General features: G+C 38.8%; 3 protein-coding genes across 3 annotated transcripts in view; 2 read left to right on the top strand and 1 right to left on the bottom strand.

The window, feature by feature from the left end:
• LOC134816006 (V-type proton ATPase subunit E-like) overlaps nt 1-25,729 on the bottom strand; it is a 48,817-nt gene extending 23,088 nt beyond the window's left edge. The window contains exon 1 of the mRNA XM_063824663.1: nt 25,718-25,729. The gene's annotated coding sequence lies outside the window, so the exon portion shown is untranslated. The remainder of the gene's footprint in view (nt 1-25,717) is intronic.
• The window catches only part of LOC134816003 (uncharacterized), a 23,141-nt gene continuing 8,252 nt past the window's right edge, over nt 11,624-26,512 (top strand). The window contains exons 1-5 of the mRNA XM_063824659.1: nt 11,624-12,705; nt 12,826-12,968; nt 13,132-13,181; nt 13,542-13,817; nt 14,003-14,095. Coding sequence (XP_063680729.1) covers nt 12,611-12,705; nt 12,826-12,968; nt 13,132-13,181; nt 13,542-13,817; nt 14,003-14,095 — 657 coding nt within the window. The 5' untranslated portion in view covers nt 11,624-12,610. The remainder of the gene's footprint in view (nt 12,706-12,825; nt 12,969-13,131; nt 13,182-13,541; nt 13,818-14,002; nt 14,096-26,512) is intronic.
• The window catches only part of LOC134816005 (uncharacterized), a 17,592-nt gene continuing 6,411 nt past the window's right edge, over nt 15,332-26,512 (top strand). The window contains exon 1 of the mRNA XM_063824661.1: nt 15,332-15,354. The gene's annotated coding sequence lies outside the window, so the exon portion shown is untranslated. The remainder of the gene's footprint in view (nt 15,355-26,512) is intronic.

The following is a 26,512-nucleotide window of genomic DNA, read 5'->3' as shown; positions in this document are numbered from 1 at the left end:
TTTCAAATCGCTCAGCGACGCTAGTAAGCGCTTAAAAGCGCTTATAAGCGCTTTTAAATTTAAAAAAGCGCTTTTTTTAATTACGACACCAATTATAGTCGATTATAAGCGATTTTTTTTGAACCGTTTATAATCGTAAAAAAAGCGATTGTAAACGGTTTTTAAAAAAAAAGCGCCGAAAAAGCGCTCAATAAGCGATTATCGGCGCCGATCATAAAATATCGTTTATGGAAACTTGCCTAAAATTGTTATAAACGTTAGTATATAATAAATGCTTCTATACTAGTTAAAATGCTAAATTAAAATTACACACACTGAATACAGGTTACATCAAATGGTATTATACATTACATTGAAAATAGTGATGTACACACGTTTTACACTCTGTCCAAGTACATAATATCTACTGAACAGCAGGGTCGTGTGCTATTTGTTTAAATTTGTCTTTGAATATGTTGTAAAAGAAATCCCTTAAGCTTCTCGCACTCTTCTTTGTTATTGATACTAGGTTTAAATAAATTAATGTAGTAAGCTTCTGTCACTTTACGTTTAATGGTGCTATATAAGTTAATTTCTAAAATATCGAAGGAAATATCTGGTTCTATAATGTTATCGTGAAACTCTGAATAATGAGCAGCCAACGCATTATCAGGACTAGCAGGAACCCGTCAAACCTTTAAGACTGGTGTCAAGGCTCTTTGGTGGCCGGATCAGTTTCCTACCCTAAAGTCTCCCAGTAAAAATAATTATTACCTATTAATTCGCGTTTTTGACACCACTTGGGGGTCCAAATTTTGGGTACTAAAATTATTATTCCTTGGCCGATTTTCGATTTTTTCATGCTGATTTGAAGGCCATTAAAGCATTTGAATCAGTTAAAAAAGTTTCAGTTTTATATCTTGTACGGTTTTTGCGGAAACCCGTGTTAAAGTTGATGCCGTGGTGTCAGTAAAATGGTGCGGATAAATAAATATATATATATATATATATATCGTCTCGCTTTATATATAGTAAGATAGGTTAAAGGCCTGTTGACTGCTCTTCGATGCTCTGAAAATCTATCGTGTGCTGTTCTACTCGTTTCCCCTATATATAGCTCTTGACATAATTTACACGTAACTTTGTATATGACACTTTTTGGTTTGCAGTCGTGATTTGTTGTGATGAGTGGACATATGATACAGTTTGGTATGGTGCAGTGTGGTTTGTCGTGTGGTCGTGATGAACATAAGATCTCTGAGAGTTTCTTACCTGGTGTGAATATGAATTTGACCGGTAAGTTGTGTGAGAGGGCAAATTGAGTGACTTCTTTGGAAAATGGCTCGTTGATGAATGGTAGAGTGCATGTTACGTGGTCGGTATCTTGTATGTTTGATGATGAAGGGTTATGACGTGTTGTAGGTGAGAGAGGGTGAAGTCGTCCTGTTTTGTTTATACGTCGTGGGTCTTGGTAACCGTTGTTGACCAACAAGTTGTCTACTATCTTCATGGACTCTTCTTTATACTCTGGTGTTGATGAGCAAAAAGCAGCCGTTTTGTAGAAGTTCTTGATTGTGGCTACTTTAGTTCCCTCATTGTGGTGGCTGTTGGCGTGCAGTGTGATATTCTTTTTCTGCTTCTTTCTGTAGAATTTGTGGTGTAGTGTTCCCTGTTCGTCGATCTTTATCTGGGTGTCGAGGAATGGGGTGAAATCCTGACGGCTTTCCGGATAGTCAATTTCCCATTTGAGCAACTGGTCTGGGTCCTCGTTTGAGATGGACTCCACTATCCTCAGAGCTTCTTCTTTGGAGCTGGCTAGACTCCCGGCATCATCCACGTATCTCCGGTAGAATGAGACGTGTAAATCAGTGTAAATCGATCTTCTCTCGAACATATATACTCGTACTATCGCTCCTATTGGTGATGGTTGGCACCCCATGAAGAGACCAATTTTCTGGAGGTAGAGTCTTGAGTGATATGTAAAGTATGAGTTGGTGAAGACGAATTCAAGGATCTTGTGGATGTGCGTGAGTGTTAGACCCCAGGTGTCGAGGTCTTCCCAATGTTCTTCGGTGAGTGTAATGAGGTCTTGAATGCAGCCACTGATGTTGATGTTTGTGTACAGTGCTGTGACGTCAGCTGTGAAGAATGAGAGACCTGAGAGTTGTTGATGTGACATGTTTTGAAGCTCTTCTAGGTGAGTGTGTATATTGCTCAGGTGAGATGGAACATGATTAAGCAGAGGAGATAGAATAGATTTAACAATCCAAGCAAGCTTCTCAGAAGGGGAATTTATACAAGACACAATTGGACGTATTTTACAATTAGAAATAATATCTACATCTGAAACTAAGACATTACAATCAAATTTATGAGTTTTCTGTATTAAATAAATAGTCGGTAGTTGGGTATTATGTGATTTAAATAAGTCTACTGTTTTGCTGTCATAATTACACATCCTACTTATCTCTGTCCATAACACATTACTCTCAGTCTCTAGTCTCTCAGTAACCCTGTTGATGAGGCGGCTGTAGGAGACTTCTGAGGGGTTTGCTATTGGTTGGATCCGATTTTGTCGCGTGGTGGTAGGTGCAACGTAGGTGTACGCTTCTTCCGAGGTCATGTCTGACAGATGTTTCTGCGTAATCTGCTGTTGTACTCCACTGCTCATAATCACAAACTCACCCCCCTTGTCGCTTCTCGAGAAGTGGAGTTCTTCTTTTCTTGCAATCAAGGATTTAAGTCCCTCCCGTTGTTTTGCTGTTAGGTTAGAGGGTACTTTACTGTGTTCTAATCTGGTGTTAATGATGTAACACAGTTGGCGGAGGTGATGTTCCATGGCGAGGTTGGTGGTGGGTGGAGCACCAGCAAACGGTCGTTGAAATGGCACGTTTTTCGACTTAATAAATTATTCAGAGTTTCACGATAACATAGAACCAGATATTTCCTTCGATATTTTAGAAATTAACTTATATAGCACCATTAAACGTAAAGTGACAGAAGCTTACTACATTAATTTATTTAAACCTAGTATCAATAACAAAGAAGAGTGCGAGAAGCTTAAGGGATTTCTTTTACAACATATTCAAAGACAAATTTAAACAAATAGCACACGACCCTGCTGTTCAGTAGATATTATGTACTTGGACAGAGTGTAAAACGTGTGTACATCACTATTTTCAATGTAATGTACAATACCATTTGATGTAACCTGTATTCAGTGTGTGTAATTTTAATTTAGCATTTTAACTAGTATAGAAGCATTTATTATATACTAACGTTTATAACAATTTTAGCCTGAAGATGGCGTTGACGCCGAAAATTTGCCCTTACTCCTAACTTCCTTGTTTCACTTGTCCTTGTCTCTTCCAACCGGATAATATCCAGATATCAGAATTACATGGTAGTTCAGTACACTAATAAATATGTTGAGGATATCAACCTTAACAAGATCCTGAAATCATTCTCTGACATGTAGACTTCCTCAAGTCTCATGGAATTAAAATCAAGTCTGAGAAAAGAAAGCTTCCATATCTGTATGGTACGACAAAAATGCACAAGGACCCTATTAAATTTCGATTCATTACATCTGGAAGAAATAGTTCCTTGCAGCAGTTGTCTGTAGCTATTGGATTATGTTTGAAAACGTGTCTGAAAGTTGCTAAAAATTATTCTGGGATTAATCTTACTTCGGAATATGTATTTTAGCATGACGTGTCATTCTTTTTGTTAGTTCGTTTTCAATTTTTGATCTTAATTTTAATTTTCAGTACGTTTTACCTAAAAATATCATTTTTTAGCTAGCAGAATGGTTTTCAGAGGGCATTAATGAAATGTACTATGAGCTGGTCCCAAGTCCAGACGCCATTTTATTCTTTGTAATTTTCAATAACACTGTCTAGTCATTGACTACTGAATATACATGGAAACATATGTGGTCATAAGCTATCTATATTATGCATTGCACATCGTTTATTAATTGTAATTAAAGCGAGTCATTGAATGTTTTATCTGGCAACAGTTATAGTGTGCACTGGGTAGGAATGTGAGTGTGTACTGTGTATTTTTTGTAGCTCGCTCAATGGTGAGTCTTAACATAGGCCAATTTTATTTAGAGATATCAATTATATCATAGCCAAACTGGGGAAGGTTTTCATAGTCAACTTAAACAAGTTGTGATTACATTACATAAGCTGACGGTTATTTTCGATTTTCTCAAGATCTAACTGATACTGATAGAATTTGAAATATTTCCTTGTGTTTGAAGTCATATCTCACGTTTGGCACATAGAAATTCGCGCAAACTTGCTCATATTATCCGTCTTATAGACATGTGACTATCTGGAAAGTTTAAAGAAATTCTATCAGTTAGATCTTGAGATAATCGGCTTTCGTCAAATATCGTACCAAAACCGCCAATTTGAGATATTTTAATGTGTTTGAAGTCATATCTCAAGTTTGGCACATAGAAATTTGCCCAAACTTGCTCATATTATCCGTCTTATAGCCATGTAACTATCTGGAAAAATTAAAGAAATTCTATCGGTCAGATCTCAAAATATATGCCTGCGTACCGTACCAATTTGTAATATTTCCTTGTGTTTGAAGTCATATCTCAAGTTTGGCACATAGAAATTCGCCCAAACTTGCTCAGATTATCCGCCTTATAGCCATGTAACTATTTGGAAAATTTTAAGAAATTCTATCAGTAAGATCTTGAGATAATCGACTTTCGTCAAATATCGTACCGAAACTGCCAATTTGAGATATTTTAATGTGTTTGAAGTCATATCTCAAGTTTGGCACATAGAAATTTGCCCAAACTTGCTCAGATTATCTGTCTTATAGCCATGTAACTATATGGAAAGTTTAAAGAAATTCTATCAGTCAGAGCTCAAAATATATGCCTGCGTACCGTACCAATTTGAAATATTTCCTTGTGTTTGAAGTCATATCTCAAGTTTGGCACATAGAAATTCGCCCAAACTTGCTCAGATTATCCGTCTTACAGCCATGTAACTATTTGGAAAGTTTTAAAAAATTCTATCAGTTAGATCTTGAGATAATCGACTTTCGTCAAATATCGTACCAAAACCGCCAATTTGAGATATTTTAATGTGTTTGAAGTCATATCTCAAGTTTGGCTCATAAAAATTCGCCCAAACTTGCTCAGATTAATCGTCTTATAACCATGTAACTATCTGGAAAGTTTTAAAAAATTCTATCAGTTAGATCTCAAAATATATGCCCGCGTTCCGCTAGAACGCACCAATTTGAGATATTTTCTTGTGTTTGAAGTTATATCTCAAATTTGGCATATAGAAATTCGCTCAAACTTGCTCATATTGTCTGTCTTATAGCCATGTAACTATCCATGGAAACATGTAGTTTATATAAAGAAATTCTATCGGTCAGATCTCAAAATATATGCCTGCGTACCGTACCAATTTGTAATATTTCCTTGTGTTTGAAGTCATATCTCAAGTTTGGCACATAGAAATTCGCCCAAACTTGCTCAGATTATCCGTCTTACAGCCATGTAACTATTTGGAAAATTTTAAGAAATTCTATCAGTAAGATCTTGAGATAATCGACTTTCGTCAAATATCGTACCGAAACTGCCAATTTGAGATATTTTAATGTGTTTGAAGTCATATCTCAAGTTTGGCACATAGAAATTTGCCCAAACTTGCTCAGATTATCTGTCTTATAGCCATGTAACTATATGGAAAGTTTAAAGAAATTCTATCAGTCAGAGCTCAAAATATATGCCTGCGTACCGTACCAATTTGAAATATTTCCTTGTGTTTGAAGTCATATCTCAAGTTTGGCACATAGAAATTCGCCCAAACTTGCTCAGATTATCCGTCTTACAGCCATGTAACTATTTGGAAAGTTTTAAAAAATTCTATCAGTTAGATCTTGAGATAATCGACTTTCGTCAAATATCGTACCAAAACCGCCAATTTGAGATATTTTAATGTGTTTGAAGTCATATCTCAAGTTTGGCTCATAAAAATTCGCCCAAACTTGCTCAGATTAATCGTCTTATAACCATGTAACTATCTGGAAAGTTTTAAAAAATTCTATCAGTTAGATCTCAAAATATATGCCCGCGTTCCGCTAGAACGCACCAATTTGAGATATTTTCTTGTGTTTGAAGTTATATCTCAAATTTGGCATATAGAAATTCGCTCAAACTTGCTCATATTGTCTGTCTTATAGCCATGTAACTATTTGGAAACATTTTAAGAAATTCTATCAGTAAGATCTTGAGATAATCGACTTTCGTCAAATATCGTACCAAAACTGCCAATTTGAGATATTTTAATGTGTTTGAATTCATATCTCAAGTTTTGCACATATAAATTCGCCCAAACTTGCTCAGATTAATCGTCTTATAGCCATGTAACTATCTGGGGGGGGGGGGAGCCAAGTAGATATTTGTAGATATTTGTAGATATTTGTAGATTAATGTAGAATGGATAATCCACGAAAAAAGTGGTTGACATTCTACAAATTTATACATTTATCTCCAAAAATTCAGTAGAATTTCTGGGCACATATTTGAGATTACATTTTTTGTAGATAAATGTAGATATTTGTAGATTATTGTCAATGGATAATTCACGAAAATTCTACAAATTCTACAAATTTATACATTTATCTCCAAAAATTCAGTAGAATTTCTGGGCACATATTTGAGATATACATTTTTTGTAGATAAATGTAGATATTTGTAGATTATTGTAATGGATAATTCACGAAAAAAGTGGTGAATTAACGTATCCAAATATCTACAAAAATCTACTTGGCTCCCCCCTATCTGGAAAGTTTAAAGAAATTCTATTAGTTAGATCTTGAGATAATCGACTTTCGTCAAATATCGTACCAAAACCGCCAATTTGAGATATTTTAATGTGTTTGAAGTCATATCTCAAGTTTGGCACATAGAAATTTGCCCAAACTTGCTCAGATTATCCGTCTTATAAATGAAGAGGCTTGCATATAATGAACATGTTGACATGGGTGCAGAGTTGAGTCTGTACGGAACCTAGTAGTTTCAGTTCCTTGTTTAACTTGCCGTACAGCAAGGACATCCACTACTTTAGCCCGGCGAGGCACATAACTCACTCTACAACTCCATGTCAAATGTTTCATATATTCATATATAGCCATGTAACTATCTGGAAAGTTTAAAGTCAGGGTCAGGATCAGGATCAGGATCAGGGTCAGGGTCAGGGTCAGGGTCAGGGTCAGGGTCAGGGTCAGGGTCAGGGTCAGGGTCAGGGTCAGGGTCAGGGTCAGGGTCAGGGTCAGGGTCAGGGTCAGGGTCAGGGTCAGGGTCAGGGTCAGGGTCAGGGTCAGGGTCAGGGTCAGGGTCAGGGTCAGGGTCAGGGTCAGGGTCAGGGTCAGGGTCAGGGTCAGGGTCAGGGTCAGGGTCAGGGTCAGGGTCAGGGTCAGGGTCAGGGTCAGGGTCAGGGTCAGGGTCAGGGTCAGGGTCAGGGTCAGGGTCAGGGTTAAGTTAATTGTCGCCCACCCATTTTACCATGGAAACATGTAGTTGTAAGCTATATATATATAGTATTATCTATATATAATATTATACATTGCACATCGTTTATTAATTGTAATTAAAGCAACTCATTCAATGTTTTATCTGGCAACAGTTATTATACATAGTGTGCACTGAGTAGGAATGTGAGTATGCATTTTTTGTACTTATTAACGGTGAATCTTAACGTGGGCTGATTTTATTTGGTGATATCAATTATTTCATAGCCAAACTGGGGAAGGTTAAATAAAACAAGTTGTAATCAAATTAAATTAGCTGATAGTAGAAACTTTTCGCAAATAAACTGTGAACAGTGAACACATATAATTTGAGAGAGAATTGATTCGTTCACCGGACACATACATTATACTGTCCAGAGATATTATGGGAGGTTCAAGCTTATTAAAAGATTCTTTGAACTTTTGAAAAGTAGCAAAAATTGAGAAAAATGGATAATCTAGGAGGGGATAGGGAGTTGGTTCAAACATATAAGTAATAAAACATGTTTTATTTTGCAGAATTATACAATATGCATATGTTATCGTCTTCGACTATAAGGGATGATGGGGCGATGACGTGATTATAATTATATATGATAAAGTTCCTTAGTTCCAGGTGGTGACTAATTGAAGATGTGTAAGTGTGAGGATGAAGAATCAGCCTTGATGCATGAGCTGGAAGGGTGAACGAGGTAAAAATATGTACATGGTACAATTTCATAGAAACTGAGAACAAAAATCCTTTACATCAGTACAGACCGATATGCTTGCCTTCAATTACAAACCTTGCTTTAAAAATGATATTGTTATTCAAGTTAAAAGCCTTCGAAGTTTTTTAATAAACTATCGCATGATATTGTATATCAATCAAATTGCAACTCTTAAGTTAACTTGTTGTTTAATTGTATTACTGAGTCATAAATGAACACTTGTAGTACGTACCTATATGGCGGTTGATCTGCAACTTGTCCCATGCTGATGAACCTGATAATTAAAATATTTGTTGTAAATATCTATAATATTCACACTAGATTCTAGACGGCAAAGTTCGAATTGCAGTCGGAACTGCAGAGTGGAGACGTACATTTTGTTAATTTACTAAAGTAACTGGTAAAAACACTTCTATGGAAATAAAACCAGGTTATATAATAAATTTATAGTCTATTAAACTACATCGATAATAGTATATTATATGGATAACAATAATAATAATATCAGTTTCGGCTGCTCAGGTCAAAATCCGAAAACCTATCATTTTATGCAGCCTAGATTTAATGATTCAAATAAGAAGCGCAGTGTTTCTAAAGTAAGTAGCATTTTAGACCGTAGACTTTTACAATAGCTGGATCAGCTGGCTTAAGGAAAAACAATATATGCTCTTCGCATAAAAAAAACACAATTAAAACGAATGCAAAATTTGTGAGTCTACTTCTAGGATGACATATCAAAAATATTTTTAAATAGGACTCAAGCAATCAGGCGTAATCTAAACTAGCTTTATATTAAAATCTCAGCATTTTGATCCAGCGAAAAATTCTATTTGTACCTCGACTCATATGTCATACGAAACAGTACACTAGAAAATAAGGCTCAACAATTTTAACTTCTGAAGGCGGCTCTGTATCATTCTACATTCTGACAACAGTCCTTCTATGCTATGTCAACAATTTTAAAACCTATTCATTCAACTTATAGGATTTCAAGGTATTACACAAGTGGCAATGATGAATCATGGATGATAATTGATTATTGACGAAAACTCGACAAGCAAGTTTGAAACCCAAAGTAAGAAATCGGGATCAAATATGATTGACACGTAACGCGCGCGTATAACATGTGCTTATCCAATGCGAAACTAAAAGTGGTGAAAATGGAAGAATCGACTGTAGAGTGATTTAGCGCGACTGAAATGACGGCACGAGCTACGAAGTAGCGCGCGCCGGGCCAGATCATTAACAATGGTCAACAGAAAGCTTGCTATAGAATAAAACAAATAAATAATATTAGACTATACATGCAGCATGAGTAACTGGTGGATAAGCCCTCGGTAAAAACAGATCCGGAAAAGTCATTGTGGCACTCTGGCCCTTGGTATTGTCGTCGGTATATTGTCCATTACCTACGTTCTGCTTTCATAGTATAAATAATAGTGAGTTCTAAATATATACAGCTTTAAAAGTTTAAACCGACTAATACAGCTTTAAACCGACTATAAGTATGAATGAAATACCTTGATTGACGATGTCAATCCGTCAATCCGTCGAGATTCGATGCGAAGCAAGAATGCTAGTTCGCGCGGCGCGTCGAAACGGCGAAGTCCTCCAAGAAATACCTGACAATCTACACTCCTATAAAAAATTTTAAAAAGCATGAGTAACTCGTAGTGATGTATGATTTCTAGAAACTTTAAATTAAATTTGGCGCTCACAGGTCCTCATGATCATGTGATCGCCGCATGAGGTTCTGTAAATGCGCAGGGCACCTTCGAGCTTATATTATTCACCTTACTGAGGCAGTCAACCAACGCGCGGCTTTATTTTTATGATATGATATGTTTTTGATTGTTATTAATAAATACCAAAATTTAAATTTGTTTTCCTAAAATTTGTTTTCCTAATCTCTATTCGGTTTATGAACATGATAGCCTGAAGTCCCCAGATAAGGTTTATTCAATAATTATTTTACAATTATATGTCACATTTATTAATTACTAGAGCCAACATGTTTTAGAAGCAAAATAATTTTTAATGCAGCAATTTTATTGGAGGAAAGTTAATTAACAATGTCAATTCTTTGCAGCTCGGCGAGACCGCCAGTACACAGTAGCGCATTTTGCCGATCTAGCGTGTGATTGTGAGAAGCATTATTGGTTGCGCGGCGCGGCCCAGTACCACATTACCTGGGGACCTCAGGCTATCATGTTCATAAACATATACATACGCAGAATAGAGATTCGGCGGAATGACAGGCTGAGCGCGGTCCAGTAACTACTATACTTACTAAACTACCATCACATCAGCTGAATTCCTGGAATCGTTTAAATGTAAAAGTATGTCTAAAAACTTTCTTATTTTTCCTATATAGTTCATATTAATAGTAGTTCATATTAATCTGAATAATAATCCTAACTTAAACTATGTTGTAAATGGAGTAGAACTAGAAGTATCTGCACAGTACAGGGAAAAGATTTGGGGGTTATTACCCAAAGCTCCTTGCTTTGGAATGAACAGATAAAAGCATATATTTCTAAAGCAAATCGTATGATCTGCTGGATTGTAAGAAATTTAGTTATTAGAGAACAGGTTGTAATGATAGCTATTTATAAAGCTTTGATAAGACCTCCTCCTGAGTATTGTGTCCAATTGTGGAATCCAGTTGCGGCTCATGGAAGTTGGGGGACTGTTTTGGAGCTGGAGAGCGTCCAGAGGCGGTTTACCAGTCTTATTGAGGAGGTCGGTACTCTTCCATACAGCCGTAGACTGGATCTCCTCAATTTGACAGCGCTGGCAGAGCGGCGAATACGTGGGAACCTTATTGAAGCTTTTAAAGTAACTAGTGGTTTGACTGAATATGGATCGGGTTTGTACAGAATGAGCAGATCTGGTCTTAATCTTGTTTCAACCAATAGATGTAGTAAGAGTTTTTAAACTCTTACTACATCTATTGGCTGAAACAAGATTAAGACCAGATCTTTAGTTAAAACTTTAGTTAAAACTTTAGTTAAAACTTTAGTTAAAACTTTAGTTAAAACTTTAGTTAAAACTTTAGTTAAAACTTTAGTTAAAACTTTAGTTAAAACTTTAGTTAAAACTAAAGTGAAGAATCTCCAGTCTTCTTTTCTATCCATTCATTCAAAACCATATTGGTGTTCTGCACTTACAACTCTATCTAATGAAGCTCTAAAAGTGAAAGAAAGATTTAAGCAAAGATCAACTCCCAGAAACAAGGCCACACTCACTGAAAGCATTGAATCATTCAATAAAGCGCTGATTAAAGAAAAGAATGAATGGATTCGTGAAAGAGTTGAAGCACTAAACACCAAAGCTAAAGACTGCACTCAATTCTGGAGGAAATATAAACGGGTTTTTGGGGCCAAAACTGACAATTTTATCTGCAACCTCAAAGACTGTGACTTGCTGGTCACATCTGAAAAAGATAAGGAAGAATTGTTATTTAATACTTTCTTCACAGGAAAACACCTTCAAAACCAACCCAATGACCAAGAGCACAAAATGCATGTAAATAATGAGTTCAGTAAATTAAAGAATGTTAGCAGCAAATCTGCAAGTAGTTACAATGAAGATGATCCGCTGAATTCATCAAATTTATCTCGAAATTGACTTTATAGTTGTTTCTGATAGCTATAGAGGGTAGTGATACTCGAGAGACTGTGGGATACTGAAGGGAAAGGAAGCAGTTCTAACGAGCGCTTCTCAAACACAAGGATATATCTTGTGAACTTGGCTATTATATATGAAACATTTGACACGGAGTTGTAGAGTGAGCTATGTGCCTCGCCGGGCTAAAGTAGTGGATGTCCTTGCTGTACAGCAAGTTAAACAAGGAACTGAAACTACTAGGTTCCGTACAGACTCAACTCTGCACCCATGTCAATATGTTCATTATATGCAAGCCTCTTGATTTATATCTACCAGCTGCTGGTTGAATTGAAAATCGCTCGTGCAATACAATTACACATGAGCGCTGACCTTAGACCAGCAATAATTTCAGCTAGGAGCAATATTTTTCCATGGAACCAAAAGCTGCTGGTAGATATCACTCCCCTCTATCAGAAAAAACTATAAAGACAATTTCAAAATAATTTTGATGAAGACCCCCTTAACTGTTGACAATTTCATGATGCGCAATATCTACCATGGGAAACTTTTTTTTCGGTCAGGACAAAAGCATTTGAAAATTTAAATCGAGCTCTACAACATATCTCAAAATCTCAAAATTGACCTCGGACTCTCCCTCCCTGTGGCCTTAAAGAGTTCATTAATTTCCATCTTTTATACTTATCACATCTTTGCAGTAGAAACTAAATGAAAAAGTAATGTGAACTGTCACTATCTCAATGGCAAACATTGCTTGGGTTGTTCAAAGAAGAGAAGACGTCTCCAATGTATTGGTGGATTCGATACAGAAACTTGGCGATGCCAATTTGTTAAGGTAAATGAAATTCATTTATTATGTGGAGCAGGTAATTTAATTATTCCTGAAACACAATAACATGAATTGTTTGTTTTTAGTATAAATTTGAAATTTACAAATGCATTCCAATGAACTCAGGGACCAAAAATCAGAACAATATGGAGACTCTGCACGTAGCATTGCTGTCCAAACATCAACACCTGGTTCACCAAGTGTGTCCACAAAAGAACCCATTTCACCTCAAAGTCAATCAATCGACTCATCATCAACAAACCATGAATGTAAATTGCACTCATCCACTCATTTGTTCTAATTGTTTCTATCAAATTATTCAATATCTGAATAATTCATAAACTTTAATAACATCTCCTGACGATAATCTAATTCACTATACGTTTTATTTTATAAAGTTGTATTTTTTTTCATAATAACGATATCTTTCAGGCGGAACAGTTGTCCCCCGATTGGATATTGAGTCATTGCAAAAGCAATCAGTGAGTTTTGAATCTCATGAACTATTGTTATTACTAAATTAATAGATAGATTATTATTAATTATCAGTCAATTTTATTACTTCATTGCTGTAATCTGGAAAATTTGAAAAGTATTTAATTAAACAAATTAAAAATAGCCAGTTGTGGTATAGGTCATTGACCATGGTTATGTCCCGTCCATACAAAATATGTGGGTAAAGTGCCGTAGACAGGACACAGAAAAGCAGAATTGGGTGCGATCATTTTTAAAGCGATCATTTGATATTGACTGTAACTAATTATAATTCTTGCACACCCTCTAGTTGAACTGAAAGAGGGTGCCACAACTGTCTTGTTATCAGTAATTACTGTATGTTGCAGGACGGCTGTGGATCGTTGGGAATACCTTGTCGATATGTTTGCCTGAACTGTGGTAATCCTGTGCCGGATACACCATCCTCTGGGACAGATGCGATTAGCGTATTCAGTGAGAAGGGTAGCATAGTGAGCTTCAGTAAGGGGAGTAATGCCGAAAAAAATAAACAACCATTAAAGAATGCTGATAAAGTATTGGACAGTCCCGAGAACGATCATTCCTCCTTCATCTTGCAGAACCTTGGTCTAAATCCAACCCCTGATGACAGAATGATATCTGAGGTATTGCATATATAATTCAAATTTGTAAATTAAATGGACAATTATTATTATCTACATTGAAAATAAATCATTCAAATAAATCTGGCCAAATCTGCTGATCAGTTTATCTTTAAAACTCTCTTCTGAAAATCATCTAATTTTTTCTAACCTAGATTAATCTTCATCTCCCTTTCTCCCGAATGTAGGCGGATGCAGAATCACTAGAGAAGGGAGAAACAAGTGTTATCAGTATATGTTTAGCAGACCCGGACGATTTTAATACAGAATCCAATAAAACGGTAAGCAAATCTGCTATTTATTTTGGTTTGTTTTCGAAATAAATAAATTAATAAGATCCGCCCTGCGTCAAGTTACTATACTCACAAACGCAGTCAAGGTTCCTGAGGTCTGATTTTTGGGTTTTTGTAAATCTAAGTTAGTTGAGATTAGGAACCGACCGGAATGGGCTTTTGGCTGCCGGACTGGATTTTGTCTGATATCGATCTATTATCCGGTTAGCCGGATTTTGCCGGACCGAAACCGGTTGTTAGGAAGGGCAAATATAAGGTTGCCGGACTGTGCCGGATCTTGCCGGAAAATTTAAATTAATCCTTATTATTGGGCTTTTGTCATTATCAATTATGATATTAATCCTTATATGCCATAGTTTGTAATTACACAATAAGTGTAAGCTTATACGACCAGGCCGATGATGGTTACAGTTTAGGCCTAACAGTAGACATCTAGGTCAAATATCAAATCAACAAGCAGAACGTTGGAACAAGCATAGACAAGTTATTATCATAAATGATATGCGATTGGCATATCCTACCATACCCCTTGAGCGCTATTGCACGTGTGAGACTCAGTTGTTCTTTTTTTTCATGCAGGTCTGAGTATCAAAGCACAATAGTTCCCGATTCAGGGCACATTCAGATACACAATTTTGGACTCGAGGCTTCCCCTCACACTTCAGGGGTGTAGGAAGCGGGGGGGGGGGGCCAACTTTTTTATTTAGGTTTCTAAAAGTTTGTGGGAAAAAAATTGTCAATTTTTTCATGTTTCATGCTACCCTGATCATTATGAGCCGAAAATATTTTTTCGGTTTTCGAAGTCCGCACCTACATTCGGAAGACTGTGGATGTCATTGTTCTCTTATACCTATAGAAAACGTGATATTTTGCCCGCAGATTTGAAGGAAAATGCGCAACTTGTCGCGGACAGGTCCCAGGAATCATTCCAGAGAGTTCCCAAAATTTCTGACGTCAGCAAAATCCACAATTACCACGTCTTGTTTACCACCTTTTTACCACATTGACTTTCCGCAAATAAGTCAACTTCTGAATATCTTAGAAGATTCTAGTTTAAAGTAGTGTGGTTAGAAAACAAAGAAGAACAACTTTTTCTTTACCAACTTTTTAATAAAGAAATTATTTAATTAATTAATTAAATATTTTGAATTGTAGTTGACGAAGTGAGAGTCTCCACTCAGTGTGTTAAAACATAATTGTTTTAAACTAAGTACAACACTACAAATCTATTACATTTATTGAGCTATGTAAGTTATCAATACGTCATGTCTATGACAAAGGTATGTAGCCGAAACGTCGACAAAGAATTATGTTTTAACACACTGAGTGGAGACTCTCACTTCGTCAACTACAATTCAAAATAAATGATTGACCCACTCATAAGAGCAAAAAAATATTACCAATTAATTAAATAATTAGTAAATTTTTTTCAAATATTTCAAAAATATATTCTGATAAAAAATGTTTATAATTACGTAAAACGTATGATGAACTAATTTTAATAAATTTTTTGAACATTTTCACTTTCAATATTTTGGACTAGTACAATTCTCGAAATTTTTAAAGAATAGCCACTATTTACCACTTTTTTACCGCATTGAATCTCCGCTAATAAGACGACTTCTGAATCTGAATGTCGTAGAAGGTTCTAGATTTGATTGGGTAATCAATGATTACCTAATCGCTAATTATGTGACAGGGTGCTAGGATACCGTAATTGGGCTTTCTGCACGATTCCCATAGTGGGGATCTAGTGTCAACCCAATCACCTGATTCAACGTAATGCTCCCGTTTTTTAGGACAAGTGTATTCTAAAGGCTTACCGACAGTTGCGCCCGTTTCCCACACCTTAACAGGCCATTAACAGGTTCCCAATCACGAGTGACGTGATCTGATTCGCCATGTCAGATTCAGATGTAAAAATGTGTACTTAAGACTCAGTTCGTGGATGACAAACGAAGAGGTGTACATAAATTTGTCATTTTTAATACACCATAAACTGTTCGTGGAAGACACCCACTACCCAGGATGCTACGTCTAAAGCCACAGACCCTCCTGCAAAATGTGGAATTAACATTCGATTTGAACGTTTGGAGGGAGTAAAATTACATTATAAATAAATGTGCAAAATCTAAAAATGAAGTTCGGAACATTACAGTAACGTTATTCAAATCTCAAACAAAAAAAGTATATTTCAAAGCTTTGTGTTTTGATCATATGATTATGGGTGTATAGTGATTTTGATTGCATAAATTTGATTGGGCAGTGATGGTGAGTGAGAAGATGATGGGAGTGCCAGCCAGTAACTCTGTCAAATGAACAGCCCACTGAGGAGTGGGTGAGCGCAGGCGCGAGAACGGCAGAGAGGGTGGCATAAAACGGAATACACGGCCACAGAAAAGACACAGAAACTAAACCGTGCGCGGTAAGTTAGCCAGTGTCTGAGAGCTAGTGTTCCCCGGCAGGAGGCATCCAAAAGAGGTGCCGTGGTGAACTGTCGAGGCTAAGTTCGAATGCAAGGCGAAGCAACTCAAACTGATGATGAAGAGGTAGACTGAACGGGAAGTGAAGAAAAAGGAAAAGGAAGGATCCAGCTGAGGTCTGGCTCATGTCAGGAAGTGATGAAAAGCTCACAGACAAAATCATCCGTGGCTGTCTACCCCGTACGTAGGCAGTGTCCGAGATTTCAGGCATCAGGATACACTGAAACAGTGCAGAGCTGATTACGACCAGGGTCCTCGCGGATACCCCGCCTCGGAGGTCGAGCCAATGCCCTGCTTTCGATACTTATGTCTACTGGTGGAACCTTCATATTTTCTCTACTAGCAGTCACTGTAACCCTATCACTCGGAAGGCCCCACAGCTCCTACATGGACGCACGGCCGGGAGCCCATGTAGGGATAAAAGTGAACGCAAGCCTTCCATCACATCCGTCACAGATTCAAAGCTGGGAGGAAAAATGGGAGCTGGAGGAGAGGAAAAAAGAAAAAAGAATACAAAAAAAGAAAACTGAGAAAGGAAACTAATTATCTGCTTTCAGACTGTCTTTGAAGTTGAGGGTTAGTCTGTAGATCTTGTTAATGGTGCTGGTTGAGAGTTTGATCAAACTTACGTCCTCATCACTGGTAGTATCCTTGCAATCAGACTGCGACATGAACGTGGAGGCAAGATTGAAGCTACCATTACCAACATTGTTGAGTAGGTTTCCACTGAGATTTTGAAAATTGTCCCTAGGACCCTTCCCTAGGGGGCAGAAATGGAGCATATGATTCTCGTCCTCGATGAATAGCTGGTTGTTGTTAAGCTCGCAATAGTTGCAGGTCCTTTCATCAATTGGAGTTTGGTCATATCTCCCCCTTTCAATTCTAAGGTGATGCGAACTGGACCGAATCTGTGTGGTTGCCCTTCTGTCCTGAAAAGACCTAGCATAGGTTAGATATGGCTCCCATGCAAATTCTGTTTTGACTTCACTGTAGAATGATAGCTTTCTAGAATCTTTCACAAGAGAACCCCAGGAATCGCGGAACTGTTTTTTCAGGTTCTCTGTGATTAAATCAGGGCTGCAGGAGTCTGCGAGTGAGGTTGCGTTCAACAGCGACGATGAATTCCTTTCAAGAAGGTCGATGTTGTTGAATGATTTGATGATTGATTCGATGCCTACAAACCATGACAATTTGAGGTTAATCTGCTCAGTCATTGCAGCTTTGACTAGTTGTGTAGAGGGGAGGCTCATAACTCTTTTGAAATATTTAGTACTCAGTTTCAACATTTCAATAATGATTGGGTATGAGCCAGTTTCTCCCCAGGCTGTAGCATTGACTGCCCTTCTGTTTATACCAAGAAGGTATTTTAGGTGTCGTAGATGCACTTGCTCAAGTTGCTGTTTAGCGATGTGAGAGACCGCATGATCAAGATTGTGAAACTTGCTGAAGCTAGAGAGGACCTTATTGACGGTGGGTAGAACCGGGGCCCAAACTTGACAGCCGTAAAGTAGAATTGGCTTAACAAGGGTGTTAAATAATTTGTTAAGGCAGGATGCATCAACAAATCTCCGGTTTATAGTGCTTCTCAAGCTGAAGTAAGCTCCAAGTCCTTTACGGTATAGAGAGTCAGTTGCTTGCCGAAATTTCCCTGTGCTGCTTATAATAATCCCAAGATAGCAGTAGCTGGAGACCATCTCGATATCTCTTTCGTGAATGGAAGGACGCCAATTTGGAATGTCTGGTCCTTTGCCATTGAAGACCATGAATTTGGTTTTGGAGATATTGATTTCCAGACCCCATTCGTTACAGTAGTCCCCAATAATCGTAAGCAACTTTTGGAGAGACTCAGGATCTAGGCCGAGGATTACTAGATCATCAGCCCACGCTAGGTGAGTCACTGAAAGTCCAGCGAGTGTCGGACAGTTCGCAGTAGCTTCGTTAAGGAGGTCAGAAAGCTTTTTAAAGTAAACTTTGAAAAACTCAGGGCTAAGTGGGTGTCCTTGTTCAGTTCCTTTAAGGATCTTGAATGCTTCACTTATTTTACCATTCATCTTGATATGACCCTCTGATTTGCTGTACATGTCTTTGATGATGTCGTAGTAGCCACCATTGACACCATAGCAGGCTAGTTTGAACATGAGAGCTTGTCTGCAGACTAGATCGAAAGCTTTGCGAAGATCAATGAACACTGCATATATTTTACTTTTGACTTTTTTGTATTTTTCTATGGTGGACATCAGCGTAAATATATGGTCATTGCATTGGCTTCCTTTGGTAAAGCCTGCTTGGTTGGGTGGATCAGGATGTGAGATTTGGCGGTGATTAACGAGCCGAGATAGCAGCATCGTAGAGAGCAGTTTTCCGATACAGCTACAGACTGCTATTGCTCTATAGTTGTCAGGGTTCCTGATGCACCCTTTTTTGTGAATTGGTGTGATCACACTTTTGCTCCAGAGGTAGACTCCTGTCTCCAGGCACAAATTGAAGAGTTTGAGGAGGAGCGACTTCATATTCATGCTCAGACCCCGGAGCATTTCGTTGCTGATGTGGTCAAAAGAAGATGCTTTGCCCGATTTGAGTTCGCCTAGCGCAGCGTTCAGCTCATCCGATGTAAATGGGCTGTTCAGTGACTCATTAGGGGCAGATCCCTCGGATAGGGCGTTGGCTTCTTCGAGGAGAGCTCTTTTAGTGAGAGTGTCTACGGTTGGATGATTGTCAGAATATAGCTCAGAGTAGAACTGATGGAAAGAGTTGAGTTGCTCCGTTTCAGTTTGGACTTCTTCCTTCTTGTAGTTCTTAAGCTTCTTGAAATCTCTCCAGGATATAGTTTTACCGTTTTTAATCTTCTTGTTAAGACTATTGAAGAAGTCATCCCTTTTCTTATTGACAATCTTTCGATATCCTTTAGAGTTGGCACGATGCCGTGTTTTGATTCTCTGGTTATCAGGATTATTGTCGACAATTTTTATTGACCGTTTGAAAAGGCGTCGTGCAGTGTGACACTTGCCGTCAAACCATGAGGCGAACTTAGGCTTTGGATTCTTAGTTTGTTTAGAGATATCGAACTCTTTTTTAGCGACATCGTTTATGAGTTCTGTAATCTGCCTATTCAGTGCTTCAACTGCCTCATGGGTTTTTGGAGTGGATTCGACATCTTTGGTCAGTTGGGAGATTCTTTGAATGAACTCAGGCTGTTCAAATGATTTTGTGAAGTTGGCTAAACCCTCTTCTGTGATCTTGTATCGAAAGGGAGCTTCCTCGTAGATACTAGTGGGAGCTTGACTATTCCTTTGAGGGGCCCTTCGTCTATGCCAAAGGCTGAGTAAGATTGGATTGTGATCGGAGAACAGAGTGTGCTCACCCACTGAGAGGCTCTTGACACGGTGAAGAAAGGATGTTGATGCAATGAAGTAGTCCACTACGCTGTTTCCGTTCCACTTGTAGCATGTGTATTTTCCAGCAGAGTCACCGATGGTACGTCCATTAAGGATCAGGAGGTTTTGCGATCCACAGAGGTCAAGCAAAAGGTTTTTGTGTCTATTGGTAATTTTGTCCTGGCTGTTCCTATTTTGAGATATAGGTGCCACGTCAGGTATAACCATGAAGTCGGAAGACCTGCCAGTTTCTGGAAAGAGCTCGAATTCGTCCGCTCTGTCATACATATGAAAATCTGGAGCTACTCCTATCCTGGCATTAAGGTCACCAAGAAGTAATAGCTCATCACTGGGGTTATTCTTGATGCTGGCTATTTTTTCCTGAAGGGCATCAAAGTTTGCCTCGGAGCAGTTAGTGCGGTTTTTCTGTTTGCTATTTGTAGGTGGGATGTAGCTATTGACAACAAAGGTGTTGAGATTGCTGTCGGGATCAGTGATTTTAACAATGACAATATTCATTGTATGGTCCGCAGTGAGTGTGCATTTATCCAGAGAGCAATATTCCACAATTGTGTTCCTAACCAAAGTGGTTACTCCTCCTCCTTTACCTGATTTGCGGATGTCACTATAGGATTTGTATCCTTTCAGGGAAACTTCGCATCCGGTTTCTTGGAGGCAGATTATATCATTTGGACTGATGATTTTGACAAATTCGGGATCCTCAACTTTGTTTCCGAGCAAGCCATGAATGTTTGCAACATTCCAGGAAATTATACCGTTGACGATGTTCATCAGTCAGGTATAGAAGATGAGAGAGGCAAGAGGAGAGGAGGAAAGAAGAAGAGAACTCGGAAGACTTGGAGGAGCTGAGAATGAGAGACTAGAATTCAAGTACGGTCCCTGCTAAATGTACTATTGAGACTTGTCTTGAAGTTTCCCATGATTACTCTGATACCTCTGTCATTTAGATGAGGTTGATCTGGGACAAACAGATAGTCGTGTGGGATATCCGATCCCCCCGGGTAGAAATTGTTGTTTCTGTTTTCTCTTGATCTCATCCAGAAATCAGCCTTTTCACTGTCATCTTTAAGATTTCTGATTGCCTCTGTGATGAGTCGACTATTTTTACCCCATTCCTCTCCAGGATGGTCGCGCAGAAAGGGGTGAGAGATGAATATTTGGCAGTGTTGTGAGGTCTGTCTAAGGATCTTTTCAGTAGACTTGATTAATGATCCCACCACAATATCAGCCTTGTTGCCTTCCAGGATGTCCCGAGTACCAAGGTGAATGTACACTGCATCTGGATTGAGGTTTGAAATCTCTTCTACTGTTCGTTCGAGGCACGAGTCAAGTTCTTTCAAACTTGGCCTGTATATTACAGAGACATTGTACCTCTTTGGAAACTCGTCAGGTTTAAAGCTTCGCATGGTCGAGTCACAGAGGAGAACAATTTTCTGTTGGCGCTGTACTGGGTTACTCGCTCTTTTGGATCTCCCTGTGCTGCGAGGAGTTGTTGCACTTTCTTTTGTGATTATCTTGCCTTTTTGTCTGGGTTCTAGGTCTTCTCTCCTGTAGGAAGACCGTCCCTGATTAGGTGACAGCCCGGGGATGTCACTGTTAGTCCGTGTGTCAGCTGGTGACCTGGGGATATGTCTCACATAGCTTTGGCTAACATTTGGAGCTGGGTCTGCCTGGTTGTTTCTGAAATTTGAGGCAGAGATGATTTCATGGATTTCATTGATTTTTTCATTTTCTTCCCTTTTGAAGACACTCTGACTCCAAACTTCCAGATCTTTCTTTACAGACATAGTATCTTTGAGGGTTTGTGTGAGCCCTTTCAGACCTATTTCAGATTTCTCCAGGAGCATGCTGGTGTCTTGGGTAGCTTTTGACAGATTTTTCAGTAGATCTGCGCCACTTGAGCATTTTGTTGCTACCTGGCAGCTCCCGGTTGATTTGGTTGCAGGGGTCATCTCAGTTATCGTGAGTTTTAGCTCTTTAATCTCGGTTTTTATTTCGGTAAGAATAGAGCTGATTGACACATTAGACCTTTCCATCACTTCCAGTCTATTCTGCACATCACTGAGTTGCTCAGATGTAGCAGCGGAGAGATTATTAGGGTTCTTCAGGTGTTGAGTGATTCTCTTTTTCCTGATTTTTGAGCTTCCTTCACTACTCAGTTTGAGGAATCCGAGTTCCTTTGTGAGTTCGTTTTCTGTAACTGATTCGAGTGATTTGATGTAAGTTTCAAGTCCTTGAAAACTTAGTCCAGAGGTGGTGTCAGGTGGTCCTCTTTTCCTCTTAGTTTTGGATTTCTGCTGGGTAGAGGAGTTTTTGTCCAGCTGCGATCTTAGGAAGTCCTTAGCGTTGGGCAGTGAGCTAGTAAAACAGAATTCGTTAGGAGACACAGCGTTGTTTGGAACTGGGGCAGTTTCGGAGAGTGGTGGTTCAGGGGAGTAAGAGAAGAGATCTCCACTTGTGTCCCGTGACTGTTCGGTGTCCCTAGTTAGGTATCTACCTAGTCTCTGTCTTAATAGAGCTACAGCACCATTGTTTTCCTGGTTGCATGCAGCCAGCTCCTCCTTCGCGTCTTTCAGTTTCATCTTAGTTAATATCACACTTACAGCAGCATAGCTGGGGGGTGAGTAAGGGTCTGCTAAGAGAGTTTCTGTTCTAGTTTTCATATCATTCAGAGAGTCGCTACTAGATGTGGGTTGATCCATGGCATCCAGTATCAGAGTAAAGTCAGCTAGGGTAAGCTTATCCAATATTTGTTGGTATATATGTACTTGGCCCATTCTGAAGCTTAGAGTATTACAGAATCTGGATGCTCTGATGCTCTCATTGGGAATGTCTTCACTGTCCCATGACAACGTGCCGTTAGGGTCTATTTTTGAGCGAAAGAAGACAAGTCTGAAAGAAGTTCTTGCATCGGTTCTTTTAGAGTTATCAAGTCCAACCCCTGACCGGACCTGGTGACGTTTGAGTGCATCTTTCGACAAGAATACCGCTGCCCCATGATCCGGAGAAAGCCTCCCTGCTTCAACTTTATCAAGCAAAGTTCCGGAGTGTGCCTTGGGTATGACATCAATAGCATTCTGTTCACCCAGACAGAGGATTGCCAGTGCGGAGTTTTCCTCTGCATATGAATCGAGCTCGGGGGGAAAGACTGTTGACTCTGGTGTGTGTTCATTCATTTTGATCTTTTCGACCAGACAGCTGTTGAGAGAGGGGTTCTCATCGATGCGATGATCGCTTATGATTTGGTTCATGCACTGAAGTAAGATAGGTACTTCTTTGAATTCCTTGGCATCATATGTGTCCCATGATTTGTTCGGGTAGTAGCGAGAGCTGAATAGACAGAACTCACGCTGGTGAATTCCATATTTCCTGAAGGATACTGTACTGTCTGTCGACCAGTAAAGGATGTTCGCAGGCTGAGTTGGGAAGAGAGCTTTGCAGTGGAATATGTCTCGAGGGGGCTCAGCAGAATGATTTCCTGAGCTGACCGAGGTGTATCCTGGAGATGATGAGAGGTTTCTCAGTCTGATGATAGGGTCGTTTAGCCCTGTTATGATTGGTAGCGTATTTAACCGTCTTACAGTTGTTATTTCATCACAAAAGCTGAGATTATCCTCCGTTGGTGTTAATCTGCAGCGTAGGTCCTCTTCAGACTCTTCAGGTCCAAAGTTGAGTTCTAGCTTTCCGGAGCAAGCCAAGGTACTCGTGAGAGAGTTCTTATCTTGACTCTGGATTTGGTTTGAAGTGTAGCCATCATGTTCACTGTTATTGTTAGTAGGATGATTGGAGCTTTCGGGCTCCGTTTCCTCATCCTTGTTATCCTGATCGGGTGAGAGGCTGGTATCTTTAAAGGATTCTCTACCAGATTTTTTAGGGTCATCGTCGTCATCATCACTGTCCCCTTTGTCCTGGGGGCCGCTTGACGAAGAGTCCTGTCCTACACTGTTGGGAGAGTTTCCACTTCCGTTTTCACCTTCCTGACTTGAAGGTTCCCTAGAATCATCTTTGTTAGTTGGTGTTGAGGCGCAGGAGCCCTTTCCATCTGCATGAGATTTACCATCTGGTACCAGGAAGCATACTGTGCTAGCAATTGATTTCCGAAGAGGAAAACTAGTGTTAGAACAGGGAGAAGAGAGGACAAACGGAGATGGTACGCTGGCACTGTACACAGGCTTACAGACATTGGTTTTTAACTGCTTTGCGCGAGCGTGATGCTCACTTGAGCTGTCAAGGTCAGATTGTTCGTGACGGTTGTTAGTTATGCGGTATTGATCTGACTTGACCTGTCGGCGGTGATCGAAAATCGCAATCCAAAGTTGGCGCGGGTGTGCACTAGACTTTACCAGCTGGCACTTAAGAGATGTTTCTAAAAGTGTTGTGAGAAGATGACGATAAATGGTAACTAGATCGGTGTTAAGACACGTGATGTGGAGAAAGTATGAGTTGTTTGGATCGTGGAGCATGTCATACTGATCAAGAAAAATGTTGTCCAAGTAAAATAGTGAGTAATCTACAAAGATCGGCACCAGGTGACTTAACAAAAGAGGACGAAATCTTAAAAACACTAACATCATAAAACTTAATCTCTCGTCACACAAAAGTTTCAGATTGTTGAGGTGGCCTGATTGTCTTAGCATCGATAGATAGTTCAATAACATACGTTTGGTAGCTGAGAATGTCCACTTGAGCGAAGAATGTCCTAGCAGTAAAACTATGTAGGCCAACAAGCACATGGGTGCTGACACGAGGAGTGCAAGACACACAAAGTCCAGAAAGTGGGGACATGCAGTAAAATGTTCAACATGCAGCGTGGTCTCAAAATGTACTGTTACGTTGTAGCTATACATAGATAAGGGGTCCGATAAGCATTCACTGATTGTAGTTTGCATTAGTTGTTTCGGATTAGTTGTTTCGATTGAGTTGTTGTTGAGCCTGGTAGTAGGAGACAAAATTGGGCCCTGACTGGCCACCATGGCCACCAGGGCAACCGTTGTAAATAGTTGATGAGCCAGTCTTATCACGAGTAGAAATACGAGATAAGAGAGCTAAGCAAATGTAAACGTATTCGAGAAATATTTTACGAATGCTGTATTCCCTGTATTACAGTCCGCCCTGAAGAATGCATATATCCCTGAACAATCGCATATTATCCTCGATAACTCACTTTGTGAGTTTGTGCTAGGGTAAAGATAGGTAACTTTTAATTCTTCGTAGCTTTGCATCCATCGTTATGATCGTACGTTTTTTTATTGAATAAAGTTTACTTTTATTATAATAGGAGCCTGGAGGGATTTCAATATATTGACTGTCGTATCTGATCAAGCAGTTGTTTAATTGGTTTTGACTTTTGACAGAGGTGTAGGAAGGGGGAGGGACAGGGGGGGGGGGGCCATCACCCTCCATAAAATCTGGGCAAGGGGCCAAAAAGGGCCAACTTTTTTATTTAGGTTTCTACAAATTTTTGGGACAAAATTGTCAAATATTTTTTCAGTTTTTCTGAAAACCGCTTTTCTCCACGTTTCATGCTACTCTGTTCATTAAAATAAGCGCACGTGAAAGTCTGATTCAAATTCCTCCAGGCTTTGATCAGTAATTCTTATTTGTTTTAACTTCAATCAAGAGCACTATACTGATACAGAGTACTATACCATCGACTCTGCACTGCCCACTAACTAGTAATCTGACACAAGTAGCTTATAAAACAGTGCGTGTGTTCATCTGTCGTATCAAATCAAATTATTTGTCACTATGTTAATAAATCACGATATGCAAGTTTTAATTTTTAAAGTTTTAATTTTTTTAATGAATAGACGTAAAAGGTTACATCATAATTTTCAATTTTCATATTCACGTATATTAAATAAAATTATATTGTTATGTATCATATGATTTTGTAAACATTGGCCGGTGTACCAAAAACCGGTCCCCAAACAAACAAGTAACCTGTATGATGATGATGAAAATCTAAAATATATGGCTACAATGAGCATTTTAATAACAATATTAATTCAATCCTATAATGTGCCATGTAATAATATTAAAACAGTTGTATGCATCTACTTAACAAACTTCTTATCGGTCATGTAATCCAGAAAATGTATTGCTGTTAATAGATAAGCAGCGTTATCACTCAGAAATCAACCCAGTTATATAATAACAAATTTGAAAAACGGGGGACCAAAATTTTAATTGTCGAAATAATCATAATCTGATGAGTCAGTTGTGACTGGTGACACGTATCTTAATTCTTAGTGGTGGTCGTCGATTACACGCTATATGATGCGATAAAAGTTTTCTGGGTTTCTTTTCCTTTTTCTTAGTTACTCCTGCACTGCTACTTTTGATTGCTGAACTTGTCGAGACAGTGTTCTTATCCTCTACTGATTTTACTTGACTGCAAACTGCACTGTTCCTGATAAAATGATGTTCGTTTGGCGTTTCTCGAGCTTTCTCTCTCAATTCTGCTACCAGTTTTCGATGTTCTACTCTCTGCTCCAGGGTTCGATCAGGTGTCAGTACTCAGTAAC

The sequence above is a fragment of the Bolinopsis microptera genome, chromosome 5, assembly GCF_026151205.1.
Source record: "Bolinopsis microptera isolate Bmic1 chromosome 5, MBARI_Bmic_1.0, whole genome shotgun sequence".
NCBI classification, from domain to species: Eukaryota; Metazoa; Ctenophora; class Tentaculata; order Lobata; family Bolinopsidae; genus Bolinopsis; species Bolinopsis microptera.
This window is presented reverse-complemented; position numbering and strand designations above follow the sequence as displayed.